This window comes from Bufo bufo, chromosome 4 (genome assembly GCF_905171765.1).
Source record: "Bufo bufo chromosome 4, aBufBuf1.1, whole genome shotgun sequence".
In the NCBI taxonomy this organism is placed as follows: domain Eukaryota; kingdom Metazoa; phylum Chordata; class Amphibia; order Anura; family Bufonidae; genus Bufo; species Bufo bufo.
In genome coordinates, this window is record NC_053392.1 from 634,051,487 (window position 1) to 634,069,536 (window position 18,050).

Sequence of the window (18,050 nt, forward strand, 5' to 3'; positions counted from 1 at the left end):
TGCCCGTACCCTAGAGCAACCTGCTGGCGATTATAGAAAGGTGTCAGGGCACATGGGGCATGGAAGATTGTCGAGTATGGAGCTGTGCGACCGCAGAGTGCTCCTGCCGAACCCTGCACAACTGGTGCATGGAGCAATGGAAGACGAGGACCTGGTCTGAGGAATCAGGTTACATCATGTGGACGGCCGGGTGCACTTACCTGAGGAAAATATGGCACCAGGTGCACTATGGGAGGGTGGTGGCCTGGTCTGAGGAATCAGGTTACATCATGTGGATGGCTGGGTGCACTTACCTGAGGAAAATATGGCACCAGGTGCACTATGGGAAGGTGGTGGCCTGGTCTGAGGAATCAGGTTACATCATGTGGACGGCCGGGTGCATGTGCGTCTCATTAACTGGGGAAGAGATGGCACCAGGTGCACTATGGGAAGGAGGTGGCCTGGTCTGAGGAATCAGGTTACATCATGTGGACGGCCGGGTGCATGTGCGTCTCATTAACTGGGGAAGAGATGGCACCAGGTGCACTATGGGAAGGAGGTGGCCTGGTCTGAGGAATCAGGTTACATCATGTGGACGGCCGGGTGCATGTGCGTCTCATTAACTGGGGAAGAGATGGCACCAGGTGCACTATGGGAAGGAGGTGGCCTGGTCTGAGGAATCAGGTTACATCATGTGGACGGCCGGGTGCATGTGCATCTCATTAACTGGGGAAGAGATGGCACCAGGTGCACTATGGGAAGGAGGTGGCCTGGTCTGAGGAATCAGGTTACATCATGTGGACGGCCGGGTGCACTTACCTGAGGAAAATATGGCACCAGGTGCACTATGGGAGGGTGGTGGCCTGGTCTGAGGAATCAGGTTACATCATGTGGATGGCTGGGTGCACTTACCTGAGGAAAATATGGCACCAGGTGCACTATGGGAAGGTGGTGGCCTGGTCTGAGGAATCAGGTTACATCATGTGGACGGCCGGGTGCATGTGCGTCTCATTAACTGGGGAAGAGATGGCACCAGGTGCACTATGGGAAGGAGGTGGCCTGGTCTGAGGAATCAGGTTACATCATGTGGACGGCCGGGTGCATGTGCGTCTCATTAACTGGGGAAGAGATGGCACCAGGTGCACTATGGGAAGGAGGTGGCCTGGTCTGAGGAATCAGGTTACATCATGTGGACGGCCGGGTGCATGTGCGTCTCATTAACTGGGGAAGAGATGGCACCAGGTGCACTATGGGAAGGAGGTGGCCTGGTCTGAGGAATCAGGTTACATCATGTGGACGGCCGGGTGCATGTGCATCTCATTAACTGGGGAAGAGATGGCACCAGGTGCACTATGGGAAGGAGGTGGCCTGGTCTGAGGAATCATGCTATATCATGTGGACGGCCGGGTGCACTTACCTGAGGAAAATATGGCACCAGGTGCACTAAGGCAAGGTGGTGGCCTGGTCTGAGGAATCAGGTTACATCATGTGGACGGCCGGGTGCACTTACCAGAGGAAAAAAAGAAGGCGGCCTGGTCTGATGAATTAGGTTACATCATGTGGACGGTCAGGTGTGTGTGTGTGTCACTTACCTGGAGAAGAGATGGCACCAGGTGCACTATGGGAAGAAGACGTTCTGGTCTGAGGAATCAGGTTACATCATGAGGACGGCCAGGTGCACTTACCTGAGAAAGAGATGGCACCAGATGCACTAGGGGAAGAAAGTGGCCTGGTCTGACGAATCAGGGTACATCATGTGAATGGCCGGGTGTGTGTACGTCACTTACCTGAGATGAGATGGCACCAGGTGCACTATGAGGAGAAGGTGGCCTGGTCTGAGGAATCATTTTATATCATGTGGACGGCCGGGTGCACTTACCTGAGGAAAATGGAAAGAAGGCGGCTGGTCTGATGAATTAGGTTACATCATGCGGCCGGCGGGATGCATATATGTCACTTACCTGGGGAAGAGATGGCACCAGGTGCACTATGGGAAGAAGACAGACCAGGCGAGGGAGTGTGATGCTCTGGGCAATGATCTGCTGGAAAGCTTGGCTCCTGTGTCATATACATGTGACACGTACCACCTACCTAACCACTGAACAGATAAGTACCCCATCATGGAAGAGACACCCCCTAATGGCAGTGCCCTCTTTCACCCGGATAATGCTCGGCCAGACTGAGGGTTGTGACAGAGATGAAGGGGGTGACTTGGCTCCAGATTCCCAGATCTAAATCCGACTGTCATCTGTGGGATTCATGGAGGACGCCCCAGACACCTCAGAGGTGAGGTGGGGTCCCTGGTGGGTCAGCATGACTGCTCGGTATACGAACCAGAATGGGGGGCGATGCTGTTGGGAGCCCCTCTGCACACAGTGATCATGTGGCTGGTCAGTGGGGTAGAGTCCTGGACCCCTCCAGCCTCCCCTAATGATGGCTCCTCCATCTCCACAGCTCAGACTCACCTTGCAGCAGTGATGCTTGCAGCACAGAGATGGCGGCTTGTCTCCAGGGCTGAGTGGGCTCACACACACCGGACAGGTGGGCTGAGGGCTCTCGGGCTTGTGAGGCTCCTGAACCTCTAGTCCAGAAGCAAGGAGAAGAGCCTGATGGTCCTCGGTGAAGCGCTGCAGCAGCTGGTCCATGTTCCACTTACAGTGAATGAGCAGATGCTGGGCCACGTCTGGGGTCACACTCAGGGTGGTGGACACTTGCTCCACCATCTGGCACGTGAGAGTCCAGGCCTCTTCCTGGCTGAGCGTGCGTCCCATGGGCAGAAGGACAGACTCCAGAACTGCCCGCTCCACCGCGCCCCCGCAGCTAAAAGAACACAGCAACAGCCTGCGTGAAAACCACAACCCCCAACCGGAAGGGAAAAGCACCCCCGCAGGGACGCTGACCCTACCTGGGGGCCTTGGTGACCACCCCTGGTTTCTTCTTGTCTGAGCCCTGGAGGCTGATATGGGCCTTTCCTCTCTGCGGGGTGGACGGCTCATGGGACATGTACTGGATGATGTGCGGACGGTCATCGCTGCGCCGGGCGTAGCCCTGACCGATGAGGTACATGATGCAGGACAGGACGTCCGCGTGGCTGCAGCTGAAGCTCAGGAACCTCACACTCTTCCCAAAGTCCAACTTCTGGCAGGATTCAACGACCTAGGGAGAGCGAGAAGGAAATAAAGAACGGCTGCGAGAGAACCGGGAGCTGTAAGGCTAGGCACAGAGGGGCAGGAACGGCCGGATCCACCCAGTACCCCCATAGTGGACATGTAGTATTACCGGGGTATACACCGGGGGAAGGAGGAGGAGCTGTACCCCCATAGTGGACATGTAGTATTACCGGGGTATACACCGGGGGAAGGAGGAGGAGCTGTACCCCCATAGTGGACATGTAGTATTACCGGGGTATACACCGGGGGAAGGAGCTGTACCCCCATAGTGGACATGTAGTATTACCGGGGTATACACCGGGGGGGGAGGAGGAGCTGTACCCCCATAGTGGACATGTAGTATTACCGGGGTAAACACCGGGGGGGGGGGGGGGGGGGGGGGGGGGGAGCTGTACCCCCATAGTGGACATGTAGTATTACCGGGGTATACACCGGGGGAGGAGGAGGAGCTGTACCCCCATAGTGGACATGTAGTATTACCGGGGTATACACCTGGGGAAGGAGGAGGAGCTGTACCCCCATAGTGGACATGTAGTATTACCGGGGTATACACCGGGGGAAGGAGGAGGAGCTGTACCCCCATAGTGGACATGTAGTATTACCGGGGTATACACCGGGGGAAGGAGCTGTACCCCCATAGTGGACATGTAGTATTACCGGGGTATACACCGGGGGGGGAGGAGGAGCTGTACCCCCATAGTGGACATGTAGTATTACCGGGGTAAACACCGGGGGGGGGGGGGGGGGGAGCTGTACCCCCATAGTGGACATGTAGTATTACCGGGGTATACACCGGGGGAGGAGGAGGAGCTGTACCCCCATAGTGGACATGTAGTATTACCGGGGTATACACCGGGGGAGGAAGAGGAGCTGTACCCCCATAGTGGACATGTAGTATTACCGGGGTATACACCGGGGGAGGAGGAGGAGCTGTACCCCCATAGTGGACATGTAGTATTACCGGGGTATACACCGGGGGAGGAGGAGGAGCTGTACCCCCATAGTGGACATGTAGTATTACCGGGGTATACACCGGGGGAGGAGGAGGAGCTTTACCCCCATAGTGGACATGTAGTATTACCGGGGTATACACCGGGGGGGGGGGGGGGGGGGGGAGGGGGAGGAGCTGTACCCCCATAGTGGACATGTAGTATTACCGGGGTATACACCGGGGGAGGAGGAGGAGCTGTACCCCCATAGTGGACATGTAGTATTACCGGGGTATACACCGGGGGAGGAGGAGGAGCTGTACCCCCATAGTGGACATGTAGTATTACCGGGGTATACACCGGGGGGGGGAGGAGGAGCTGTACCCCCATAGTGGACATGTAGTATTACCGGGGTATACACCAGGGGAGGTGGAGGAGCTGTACCCCCATAGTGGACATGTAGTATTACCGGGGAATACACCGGGGGAAGGAAGAGAAGCTGTACCCCCATAGTGGACATGTAGTATTACCGGGGTATACACCAGGGGAGGTGGAGGAGCTGTACCCCCATAGTGGACATGTAGTATTACCGGGGTATACACCGGGGGAAGGAGGAGGAGCTGTACCCCCATAGTGGACATGTAGTATTACCGGGGTATACACCGGGGGAAGGAGGAGGAGCTGTACCCCCATAGTGGACATGTAGTATTACCGGGGTATACACCGGGGGAAGGAGGAGGAGCTGTACCCCCATAGTGGACATGTAGTATTACCGGGGTATACACCGGGGGAGGAGGAGGAGGAGCTGTACCCCCATAGTGGACATGTAGTATTACCGGGGTATACACCGGGGGAAGGAGCTGTACCCCCATAGTGGACATGTAGTATTACTGTACTATACCCCGGGGGCAGGGCTGTACTCCACCCCACACATGTAGTATTACTGTACTATACCCCGGGGGCAGGGCTGTACTCCACCCCACACATGTAGTATTACTGTACTATACCCCGGGGGCAGGGCTGTACTCCACCCCACACATGTAGTATTACTGTACTATACCCCGGGGGCAGGGCTGTACTCCACCACACACATGTAGTATTACTGTACTATACCCCGGGGGCAGGGCTGTACTCCACCACACACATGTAGTATTACTGTACTATACGCCGGGGGCAGGGCTGTACTCCACCACACACATGTAGTATTACTGTACTATACCCCGGGGGCAGGGCTGTACTCCACCCCACACATGTAGTATTACTGTACTATACCCCGGGGGCAGGGCTGTACTCCACCCCACACATGTAGTATTACTGTACTATACCCCGGGGGCAGGGCTGTACTCCACCCCACACATGTAGTATTACTGTACTATACCCCGGGGGCAGGGCTGTACTCCACCCCACACATGTAGTATTACTGTACTATACCCCGGGGGCAGGGCTGTACTCCACCCCACACATGTAGTATTACTGTACTATACCCCGGGGGCAGGGCTGTACTCCACCCCACACATGTAGTATTACTGTACTATACCCCGGGGGCAGGGCTGTACTCCACCCCACACATGTAGTATTACTGTACTATACCCCGGGGGCAGGGCTGTACTCCACCCCACACATGTAGTATTACTGTACTATACCCCGGGGGCAGGGCTGTACTCCACCCCACACATGTAGTATTACTGTACTATACCCCGGGGGCAGGGCTGTACTCCACCCCACACATGTAGTATTACTGTACTATACCCCGGGGGCATAGTTTTACTCCACCACACACATGTAGTATTACTGTACTATACCCCGGGGGCAGGGCTGTACTCCACCCCACACATGTAGTATTACTGTACTATACCCCGGGGGCAGGGCTGTACTCCACCCCACACATGTAGTATTACTGTACTATACCCCGGGGGCAGGGCTGTACTCCACCCCACACATGTAGTATTACTGTACTATACCCCGGGGACAGGGCTGTACTCCACCCCACACATGTAGTATTACTGTACTATACCCCGGGGGCAGGGCTGTACTCCACCCCACACATGTAGTATTACTGTACTATACCCCGGGGGCAGGGCTGTACTCCACCCCACACATGTAGTATTACTGTACTATACCCCGGGGGCAGGGCTGTACTCCACCCCACACATGTAGTATTACTGTACTATACCCCGGGGGCAGGGCTGTACTCCACCCCACACATGTAGTATTACTGTACTATACCCCGGGGGCAGGGCTGTACTCCACCCCACATGTAGTATTACTGTACTATACCCCGGGGGCAGGGTTTTACTCCACCGCACACATGTAGTATTACTGTACTATACCCCGGGGGCAGGGCTGTACTCCACCGCAGAGAAACATGGGGAGAATCGTTACCCGGAACACCAGGTTGTCGATGTGAAGCTCCTTCTCAGCTTTCATGATCTGGGTGATCAGACACAGGATGATGTTCCTCTTCTTCTCCATCGTCCGTCCCTCATCTTCCTCCACATTCAGGTAGGTCTGTGCCGGAAGCAGCGCCAGAACCTTCACCGGAGATGGTCCCACCGCACCATCCTCATTGACACACAGCAGCCCTGCAAAAGACAGACCCTCAGACTCCCTTCCCCTCAGTGACATGAAAGGCGGTGGGCGCCATCATCTTACCGCTGCGCCTGTACATCAGGAGGCTGCCCGGAGCAGTCAGAGGCGCCAGAGCCTGCCGCACAAGAGTCTCCGCCACCCCCGTAGACTGAACTATGGTTTCTTCTAGGACTTCCTAGAGGAAATAAAGATGGCAAAGGTCAGATACACTGTCCTAAAGAAGCCGGATGGGAGTGGTTGTACATCTCACCTTGTGCTGGTTGAAGAGCAGTAGGATGAACATCTGGAGGGTGGAGACTCGGAGCGTCAGGTCTCCATATTGTACCTCAGCGCTCCCCAACCAAGTCCACTGCAGCCGGCGAGACTGAGTGAGGTCCGAGCCCAGAGCGACCTGACCTGAGGAGAGCACACAAGATGTTCAGCACACACACCGACGACACCTCTGAGCTGGAGACATATCGGGGGCCCTTACTCTTTGTATAGAAGCCGCTGAAGTGCTGCAGAGGGACGCCGAGGGCCTCTGGGAGGTACTTGGATGGATCGTCCAGGTAGCAGACAGGGGATACAGACCAGCATCGAGGAGAAAGCACCGAGATCTGAACCTCAGCATCCTCCACACCCTCGTCCTGGAGCACAGAGATCTCCTCCATCACCTGGAGACACAGAGGATACAGTGAGGAGGAGGAAGCCACCATAATACATGAAGCCTCTGATCACAGAGCAACAGCTCTGGAGGAGAGGAAACCACACTGCAGCACAGAGATCTCCTCCATCACCTGGAGACACAGAGGATACAGTGAGGAGGAGGAAGAAGCCTCCATAATACATGAAGCCTCTGATCACAGAGCACAGCTCTGGAGGAGAGGACACCAAACTGCATCACTGAGATCTCCTCCATCACCTGGAGACACAGAGGATACAGTGAGGAGGAAGAAGCCTACATAATACATGAAGCCTCTGATCATAGAGCACAGCTCTGGAGGAGAGGAAACCACACTGCAGCACTGAGATCTCCTCCATCACCTGGAGACACAGAGGATACAGTGAGGAGGAAGAAGCCACCATAATACATGAAGCCTCTGATCATAGAGCACAGCTCTGGAGGAGAGGACACCACACTGCAGCACAGAGATCTCCTCCATCACCTGGAGACACAGAGGATACAGTGAGGAGGAGGAAGAAGCCTCCATAATACATGAAGCCTCTGATCACAGAGCACAGCTCTGGAGGAGAGGACACCAAACTGCAGCACAGAGATCTCCTCCATCACATGGAGACACAGAGGATACAGTGAGGAGGAAGAAGCCTCCATAATACATGAAGCCTCTGATCACAGAGCACAGCTCTGGAGGAGAGGACACCACACTGCAGCACTGAGATCTCCTCCATCACCTGGAGACACAGAGGATACAGTGAGGAGGAGGAAGCCTCCATAATACATGAAGCCTCTGATCACAGAGCACAGCTCTGGAGGAGAGGACACCAAACTGCAGCACAGAGATCTCCTCCATCACCTGGAGACACAGAGGATACAGTGAGGAGGAAGAAGCCTCCATAATACATGAAGCCTCTGATCATAGAGCACAGCTCTGGAGGAGAGTACACCACACTGCAGCACAGAGATCTCCTCCATCACCTGGAGACACAGAGGATACAGTGAGGAGGAGGAAGAAGCCTCCATAAAACATGAAGCCTCTGATCACAGAGCACAGCTCTGGAGGAGAGGACACCAAACTGCAGCACAGAGATCTCCTCCATCACCTGGAGACACAGAGGATACAGTGAGGAGGAAGAAGCCTCCATAATACATGAAGCCTCTGATCATAGAGCACAGCTCTGGAGGAGAGGACACCACACTGCAGCACAGAGATCTCCTCCATCACCTGGAGACACAGAGGATACAGTGAGGAGGAGGAAGAAGCCTCCATAATACATGAAGCCTCTGATCACAGAGCACAGCTCTGGAGGAGAGGAAACCAAACCTCAGCACTGAGATCTCCTCCATCACCTGGAGACACAGAGGATACAGTGAGGGGGAAGAAGCCTCCATAATACATGAAGCCTCTGATCATAGAGCACAGCTCTGGAGGAGAGGACACCACACTGCAGCACAGAGATCTCCTCCATCACCTGGAGACACAGAGGATTACAGTGATGAGGAGGAAGAAGCCACCATAATACATGAAGCCTCTGATCATAGAGCACAGCTCTGGAGGAGAGGACACCAAACTGCAGCACAGAGATCTCCTCCATCACCTGGAGACACAGAGGATACAGTGAGGAGGAAGAAGGTTCTTCAAAGTAGCCACCTTTTGCTTTGATTACTGCTTTGCACACTCTTGGCATTCTCTTCATGAGCTTCAAGAGGTAGTCCCCTGAAATGGTCTTCACTTCACAGGTGTGCCCTGTCAGGTTTAATAAGTCGGATTTCTTGCCTTATAAATGGGGTTGGGACCATCAGTGGCGTTGAGGAGAAGTCAGGTGGATACACAGCTGATAGTCCTACTGAATAGACTGTTAGAATTTGTATTATGGCAAGAAAAAAGCAGCTAAGTAAAGAAAAACGAGTGGCCATCATTACTTTAAGAAATAAATGGTCAGTCAGTCGAAAAATTGGGAAAACTTTGAAAGTAAGGGCTATTTGACCATGAAGGAGAGTGATGGGGTGCTGCGCCAGATGACCTGGCCTCCACAGTCCCCGGACCTAAACCCAATCGAGATGGTTTGGGGTGAGCTGGACCGCAGAGTGAAGGCAAAAGGGCCAACAAGTGCTAAGCATCTCTGAAAACTCCTTCAAGACTGTTGGAAGACCATTTCAGGGGACTACCTCTTGAAGCTCATCAAGAGAATGCCAAGAGTGTGCAAAGCAGTAATCAAAGCAAAAGGTGGCTACTTTGAAGAACCTAGAATATGACATATTTTCAGTTGTTTCACACTTGTTTATGTATATAATTCCACATGTGCTAATTCATAGTTTTGATGCCTTCATAGTCATGAAAATAAAGAAAACTCTTTGAATGAGAAGGTGTGTCCAAACTTTTGGTCTGTACTGTACTTTGGAACGTCCATTTTGCTGCTATATGTACTACTACTCCCAACATCGGTTCAGCAAAGAAAGATTTTATTCATTACCACCAATAGGCCTGGTTATGGTCACCACCATCCATCTGTCAGCCCCGACACCCTGACAACTGCTCACCATCAGGGGCACCCCAACTATCACCAGGCAGAAGCCCCAATACCAGGGTGTGCCCCGAGGGAAGAAAGGGTGCGCACTCCAGTCACTGCACTGTCCTAGGAAGCACTAAAGTGGGGACAGACACCAGAAACTGCGAGTACTACTACCCCTCTCAGGACCACAACCATCATTCCTACCCTCCTCACTGCGGCTCGCTGCACATAACTTTTACCAACTCCTCCTCGCAAGTCCCATTTCTCAAAATCTCCTCCTCACCATGTCCTCCTCCTATTCGCCAAGCACACCACCATCTCTTCCTCACCATCTTCTCCCCCTTCTCGCCATGTCCTCCCCACCATCTCATCACCTCCTCCTCATTTCTTCCCTTCTCCTCACATCTCCTCCTCATTGTCCACCACCTCATCCTCCCCATGTCTTCTCCATTCTTCTTACCTCATCCTCATCATCTTCACCCCTCTCTCCCTTCTCCTCACAATCTTCTCCTCATTGTCCTCCTACTCACCATAGCCTACTTCTCCTCATCACCTCTGCCTCCCCCTTTTCCTTACTGTCCTTCTCCTTTCCATGTCCTCATCATCACCTCCAACACTCCACATCCTCCTCATCACCTCCTACTCCCAATGTTCTCCTCATCACCTCCTCCTCACAATCTCCATCTCATTGTCCTCCTCCTCCTAACTACCTCCTACACCCCATGTTTTCCTCCTCCTCATCACCTCCTTCTCCTCACCATCTACGCCTCATCACCTCCTCCCTCTTATTCTCACCATCTCCAGCTCATTGTTGCCCTTCTCCTCACTAATCCTCTTCATTACCTCCTTCTCCTCACCTGCTCCTCCCCTTTCTCCATCTCATTGTCCTCCTCCTCACTACCTCCTAACCCCCATGTCCTCCTCCTCACTACCTCCTACCCCCCATGTCCTCCTCCTCACTACCTCCTACCCCCCATGTCCTCCTCCTCACTACCTCCTACCCCCCATGTCCTCCTCCTCCCCTCCATGTCCTTCTCCTCATCACCTCCTTCTACCCTCCATGTCCTCCTCCTCATCACCTCCTTCTACCCTCCATGTCCTCCTCCTCATCACCTCCTTCTCCTCAACTCCTTCCTCTTCTTCTCACCATCTCATTGTCCTCCTTCTCCTCACTACCTCCTTCTCCCTATGTCCTCATCATCGCCTCCAACCCTCCTCATCACCTCCTCCTCCTCACTATCTCATTGCCCTCCTACTCACTACCTCCTACCCCCCATATTCTCCTCCTCACCATCTCCATCTCATTTTTCTCCTTCTCCTCACTACCTCATCCTCCTCATCATCACCTCCTTCTCCCCACCGTCTCAATCTCATTGTTCTCCTCCTCACTAACTCCTACACACCATATTTTCCTCCTCACTACCTCCTCCTCCTCACCATCACCACCTCCTCCCTCTTATTCTCACCATCTCCAGCTCATTGTTTTCCTTCTCCTCACTACCTAATCCTCCTCATCACCTGCTCCTCCCCTTTCTCCATCTCATTGTCCTCCTCCTCACTACCTCCTACCCCCATGGTTTCCTCCTCACTACCTTCTACCCCCCATGTTCTTCTCCTCACTACCTCCTACCCCCCATGTCCTCCTCCTCACTACCTCCTACGCCCCATGTTCTCCTCCTCACTACCTCCTCTTCATCACCTCCTTATCTTCACCATCTACTCCTCATCACCTCCTTCCTCTTCTTCTCACTATCTCATTGCCGTCCTTCTCCCCATGTCCTCATCATTACCTCCTCCCTCTTCTTCTCACCATCTCCATCTCATTGTCCTGCTTCTCCCCATGTCCTCATCACCTCCTCCTCATTGTCCTCCTTCTCCCCATGTCCTCATCACCTCCTCCTCCTCATTGTCCTCCTTCTCCCCATGTCCTCATCACCTCCTCCTCATTGTCCTCCTTCTCCCCATGTCCTCATCACCTCCTCCTCATTGTCCTCCTTCTCCCCATGTCCTCATCATCACCTCCTCCCTCGTCTCCTCACCATCTCCTCCTCATTGTCCTCCTCCTCCTCAGATAAGACCGCTCTATCACGCTCCTGCAGCCGGTACAGATGCTCCTCTCTTTGCAGATCTTTCGCCTCCTCCAGGTTCTTCAGCATTTGTTGGGGGAAACGGTTTGGGAAACAAATGCCAATGTGATCGACCACTGAGTTCTCCAACCAGCAAGGTCCAAGGGACAGGAGCCGGTCCGCCAGATAATGCCTGCAACACAAAGCAGAATGGGAACCCAGGGCCTGAACACAGCAGCACAGAGCATCACAGGAAAAAGAAGCATTTTGGGAAACAAAATAATTTTCTGACCTGTAAAAATGCTCAAAAGAATTGGCCAATTCCAGATCAGACAAGAAAAGGACAAAGTCCAGGAACTGCTGGAGCTGCTCCAGGGACCGGAGATCCGAGGAGTCCGCACGAATCGCAGTTATCAGCCGATCTATATAGCGAGCGAACTGCTCCGTCACCTGCAACATACAACACAGATACAACATCCCCAGACAGGAAGACGGGGCCACGCCGCCGACACTAGAGGGGCCACACCACAGACACTGCTGGAGCCGCCCCAGGGAGCGGAGATCCGAGGAGGGACAGACACGGGGACAGACTCACGTGCAGCGCGGTCAGGAATGACAGCTGTAACAGTCCCTCACAGAAGCCCTGGCGCAGAGACAGTAAGAACCGCGTCTGTCGTCCAAACATCTCATCCATGGCGCATCTGAGGGCCCGGTACATGGAGCAGAAGCGGGAGACCAGATCCACATCATTCCAGGACATCTCCAGGAAGCGCTGCACCTGGTTCCGGACCACTCCCTGCCAGCACTGAGCGATCCCTGCCATACTGCTCCACTCAGAACCAAAGGGTCTCACGGGGGAAGTGGGGGGGTCCCGGCTCTTCCCATCTGAGGAGAGAAGCAAGTGTCAGGCCAGAGACCCCACCCCATACAGACACCCCGCCCCACCTCAGAGACCCCGCCCCACCTCAGAGACCCCACCTCAACCCCAGAGACCCCGCCTCAACCCCAGACAGACCGCCCCACCTCAGAGACCCCACCCCATACAGACACCCCGCCCCACCTCAGAGACCGCGCCCCCACCTCAGAGAGTTCGCCCCCACCTCAGAGAGTCCGCCCCCACCTCAGAGAGTCCGCCCCCACCTCAGAGACCCCGCCCCCACCCGACAGACCGCCCCCACCCCAGACAGACCGCCCCGCCCCCACCCCAGACAGACACCCCGCCCCACCTCAGAGACCCCGCCCCACCTCAGAGACCCCACCTCAACCCCAGAGACCCCGCCTCAACCCCAGACAGACCGCCCCACCTCAGAGACCCCACCCCATACAGACACCCCGCCCCACCTCAGAGAGTTCGCCCCCACCTCAGAGAGTCCGCCCCCACCTCAGAGAGTCCGCCCCCACCTCAGAGACCCCGCCCCCACCCGACAGACCGCCCCCACCCCAGACAGACCGCCCCGCCCCAGACAGACCGTCCCACCTCAGAGACCCCGCCCCCACCTCAGAGACCCCGCCCCCACCCCAGACAGACCGCCCCGCCTCAGAGACCCCTTCCCACCTCAGACAGACCGCCCAACCTCAGAGACCCCGCCCCACCTCAGAGACCCCGCCTCAACCCCAGACAGACTGCCCCACCTCAGAGACCCCGCCCCCACCCCAGACAGACCGCCCCGCCTCAGAGACCCCTTCCCACCTCAGACAGACCGCCCAACCTCAGAGACCCCGCCCCACCTCAGAGACCCCGCCTCAACCCCAGACAGACTGCCCCACCTCAGAGACCCCGCCCCCACCCCAGACAGACCGCCCCACCTCAGAGACCCCGCCCCCACCCCAGACAGTCCGCCCCACCTCAGAGACCCCACCCCCACCTCAGAGACCCCGCCCGATACAGACAGCCTGGCCCACCTCAGAGACCCCGGCCCACATCAGAGACCCCACCTCATACAGACAGCCCGCCCCACCTCAGAGACCTGCCCCCTCCCAGAGACCCCGACCCCACCCCATATAGACAGCCAGCTAGCTAGCCAGATAGTCCGCCCCAACTCAGAGACCCCGCCTCAACCCCAGACAGACCGCCCCACCTCAGAGACCCCACCCCCACGCCAGACAGCCCACCCCACCTCAGAGACCCCTCCCCATACAGACACCCCGCCCCACCTCAGAGACCCCGCCTCAATCCCAGACAGTCTGCCCCACCTCAGAGACCCCGCACCCACCCCAGACAGACCGCCCCACCTCAGAGACCCCACCCCATACAGACACCCCGCCCCACCTCAGAGACCCCGCCTCAATCCCAGACAGTCTGCCCCACCTCAGAGACCCCGCCCCCACCCCAGACAGACCGCCCCACCTCAGAGACCCCGCCCCCACGCCATACAGCCCGCCCCACCTCAGAGACCCCACCCCATACAGACACCCCGCCCCACCTCAGAGACCCCGCCTCAATCCCAGACAGTCTGCCCCACCTCAGAGACCCCGCCCCCACCCCAGACAGACCGCCCCACCTCTGAGACCCCGCCCCCACCCCATATAGACAGCCAGCCCCACCTCAGAGACCCCGCCCCACCTCAGAGACCCCGCCTCAACCCCAGACAGCCCGCCCCACCTCAGAGACCCCACCCCCACCCCATACAGAGACCCACCTCGCAGGGATACTCACTGGTCTTACTGGGGGCCTTCAGTGCGGCGGTGTCCTGGGGATTGGTGTCCACATGCACCAGGAGGTGGGTCAGCCTGCGGACCCGGGAGTTGAAGACTGAAGTTGGGGTCTTGGGTCGTCGAGCCCCCTGAATGTTCTCCAGGTAGCGGGTAAGAAGCCAGCTGAAGGGGCTCACTCCGCCGGGGTCTGAAAGAAAGCAGGATGAGAGGTGAGGGTCCCGACCAGTGGGGGGCAGCACCCGGGGAGCCCGGAAGGTCCTGTACCTGAGGTGGTGATGCTCCTCACCAGGGGGGATATCAGCGCCTCCCAACAGGTGCGGCCCAGGGCCAGAGCAGCCTCATCGTCCGCCAGGAACCGATCCGCAAACTCCTGCTCGTGTGACAAGGCGCGGTTCAACCTGCAACAAGACGGCCAATCAGAGAGTGGGGAGGAGGAGCGGGCCCCCAGAGGTGAGCGTGGCCCCTCGCACCGCTACCTGCTGAACAGCTGCAGTAAGCGCTCCTTCTTCTGGCGGATCTCCTGCCCCCAGCTGTGCGCCCGGCTGGTGTAGAAGAGGAAGGTCCTCCGGCACAGCTGCTCCTTAAACACCGGCCACAACGTCGGCTTCGGCCCCAGGACCTCCAGACCGCGCACCCGCGTGTCAATACCGCCCTGCGGGGACACAACGCTGCATGACCGCGGCCGGCTGACAGGGCAGCGCGCTCACCTGACACCAGCGCATTACCTGCTGACACCGCTTAATCTTCACCTGAACCACCGGCCAGAAACGGGTGGCGTTCTCCAGGAGCACGACGCGGGAGGCGGAGCCAGAGATGTTCACCTGAGGACGAGTGACCCCCAAAATAAGGCAATATGGACTCTGCCGACAGTACCCCCCGCATTATATAACCCCCCCCCGCAGTGTACGTTATATAACCCCCCCCGCAGTGTACGTTATATAACCCCCCCCCGCAGTGTACATTATATAACCCCCCCCGCAGTGTACATTATATAACCCTGTCCCCCCCGCAGTGTACGTTATATAACCCCCCCCGCAGTGTACGTTATATAACCCTGTCCCCCCCGCAGTGTACGTTATATAACCCTGTCCCCGCCCCCCGCACTGTACATTATATAACCCCCCCCGCAGTGTACGTTATATAACCCTGTCCCCGCCCCCCGCACTGTACATTATATAACCCCCCCCGCAGTGTACATTATATAACCCCCCCCGCACTGTACATTATATAACCCCCCCCGCAGTGTACATTATATAACCCTGTCCCCCCCCGCAGTGTACATTATATAACCCCCCCCGCAGTGTACATTATATAACCCCCCCCGCAGTGTACATTATATAACCCCCCCCGCAGTGTACATTATATAACCCCCCCCGCAGTGTACATTATATAACCCCCCCCCGCAGTGTACATTATATAACCCCCCCCGCAGTGTACATTATATAACCCCCCCCCCGCAGTGTACATTATATAACCCCCCCCGCAGTGTACATTATATACCCCCCCCGCAGTGTACATTATATACCCCCCCGCAGTGTACATTATATAACCCTGTCCCCCCCGCAGTGTACATTATATAACCCTGTCCCCCCCGCAGTGTACATTATATAACCCTGTCCCCCCCGCAGTGTACATTATATAACCCTGTCCCCCCCGCAGTGTACATTATATAACCCCCCCCGCAGTGTACATTATATAACCCCCCCCGCAGTGTACATTATATAACCCCCCCATCTTGTCTGCTGACGTCAGGACTGACCGCGTTGAGCTCGGTGCTGACACTGGACGCGCTCTCTCCGCCCATTACGAGCACTCGGGCCGGCATGTAACTGGAGTCCTCACTGGCCACCATCAGCACCAGCTGCCTGCAGGGGGCACAAACTTATTATACACCAGATCTGCCGGGCTCCGCCTCCTCGCCATGCGCTAGATTCCTCACCGGATCACCACGCCCAGGTGCATGAAGATGTTGATATAATGGGATCCGGTGCTGCCGCTCGATTCCCAGTACGTCTTGGCGTTCCCGTCAGTCAGTTTGTTGGCGCGATGCGGGTTGGAGGAAACTTCCATCTTCTCCCAGCATTTGTCTTCTTTCACTTCCACGCTGGAGCCTGCGGAGACATGAGGATCGCCCCCATTAGAAGCGGGAGGGCCCCGCCCTCATCACCGATATAAGGAGTGCCCCCCGAGGACCACCATATACTGAGGAGAGGTCTCGGTGTTTGGCCCTGTTCATGTCTGTCTACTATGGGGACGGTGAAGGGGGGGGCCCAGCCAACGAGCGCTCCACAGAGGAGTGGGCCGAGCCAACGAGCGCTCCACAGAGGAGTGGGCCGAGCCAAAGAGCGCTCCACAGAGGGGTGGGCCCAGCCAACGAGCGCTCCACAGAGGGGTGGGCCGAGCCAAAGAGCGCTCCACAGAGGGGTGGGCCGAGCCAACGAGCGCTTCACAGAGGGGTGGGCCGAGCCAACGAGCGCTCCACAGAGGGGTGGGCCGAGCCAACGAGCGCTCCACAGAGGGGTGGGCCGAGCCAACGAGCGCTCCACAGAGGAGTGGGCCCAGCCAACGAGCGCTCCACAGAGGTGTGGGCCCAGCCAACAAGCGCTCCACAGAGGGGTGGGCCCAGCCAACAAGCGCTCCACAGAGGGGTGGGCCCAGCCAACAAGCGCTCCACAGAGGGGTGGGTCGCGCCAAAGAGCGCTCCACAGAGGGGTGGGTCCCGCCAAAGAGCGCTCCACAGAGGGGTGGGTCCCTCCAAAGAGCGCTCCACAGAGGGGTGGGCCGAGCCAACGAGCGCTCCACAGAGGGGTGGGCCCAGCCAACGAGCGCCCCCCAGAGGGGTGGGTCCCGCCAAAGAGCGCTCCACAGACGGGTGGGTCCCGCCAAAGAGCGCTCCACAGAGGGGTGGGTCCCGCCAAAGAGCGCTCCACAGAGGGGTGGGTCCCGCCAAAGAGCGCTCCACAGAGGGGTGGGTCCCGCCAAAGAGCGCTCCACAGAGGGGTGGGTCCCGCCAAAGAGCGCTCCACAGAGGGGTGGGTCCCGCCAAAGAGCGCTCCACAGAGGGGTGGGTCCCGCCAAAGAGCGCTCCACAGAGGGGTGGGTCCCGCCAAAGAGCGCTCCACAGAGGGGTGGGTCCCGCCGAAGAGCGCTCCACAGAGGGGTGGGTCCCGCCGAAGAGCGCTCCACAGAGGGGTGGGCCCAGCCAACAAGCGCTCCACAGAGGAGTGGGCCCAGCCAACAAGCGCTCCACAGAGGGGTGGGCCCAGCCAACAAGCGCTCCACAGAGGGGTGGGCCCAGCCAACAAGCGCTCCACAGAGGGGTGGGCCCAGCCAACAAGCGCTCCACAGAGGGGTGGGCCCAGCCAACAAGCGCTCCACAGAGGGGTGGGCCCAGCCAACAAGCGCTCCACAGAGGGGTGGGCCCAGCCAACAAGCGCTCCACAGAGGGGTGGGCCCAGCCAACAAGCGCTCCACAGAGGGGTGGGCCCAGC

The 18,050-nt window shown here is 57.1% G+C and overlaps 1 protein-coding gene across 4 annotated transcripts in view; it reads right to left on the minus strand.

The window, feature by feature from the left end:
- LOC120999849 (cullin-9-like) overlaps positions 1-18,050 on the minus strand; it is a 105,209-nt gene that overhangs the window by 60,580 nt on the left and 26,579 nt on the right. For 3 of the 4 annotated variants that reach the window (XM_040430873.1, XM_040430871.1, XM_040430872.1), the window contains exons 16-30: positions 16,499-16,670; positions 16,319-16,424; positions 15,285-15,380; positions 15,036-15,211; positions 14,824-14,957; positions 14,561-14,746; positions 12,500-12,789; positions 12,197-12,354; positions 11,878-12,097; positions 7,140-7,320; positions 6,918-7,063; positions 6,731-6,842; positions 6,461-6,660; positions 2,885-3,135; positions 2,445-2,799 (exon numbers count right to left, since the gene is read on the minus strand). In XM_040430873.1, coding sequence (XP_040286807.1) covers positions 2,445-2,799; positions 2,885-3,135; positions 6,461-6,660; positions 6,731-6,842; positions 6,918-7,063; positions 7,140-7,320; positions 11,878-12,097; positions 12,197-12,354; positions 12,500-12,789; positions 14,561-14,746; positions 14,824-14,957; positions 15,036-15,211; positions 15,285-15,380; positions 16,319-16,424; positions 16,499-16,670 — 2,783 coding nt within the window. Of the gene's footprint in view, positions 1-2,444; positions 2,800-2,884; positions 3,136-6,460; positions 6,661-6,730; positions 6,843-6,917; positions 7,064-7,139; positions 7,321-10,339; positions 10,361-11,877; positions 12,098-12,196; positions 12,355-12,499; positions 12,790-14,560; positions 14,747-14,823; positions 14,958-15,035; positions 15,212-15,284; positions 15,381-16,318; positions 16,425-16,498; positions 16,671-18,050 lie in introns of all 4 variants that reach the window. The other variant, XM_040430874.1, reaches the window with a different exon arrangement.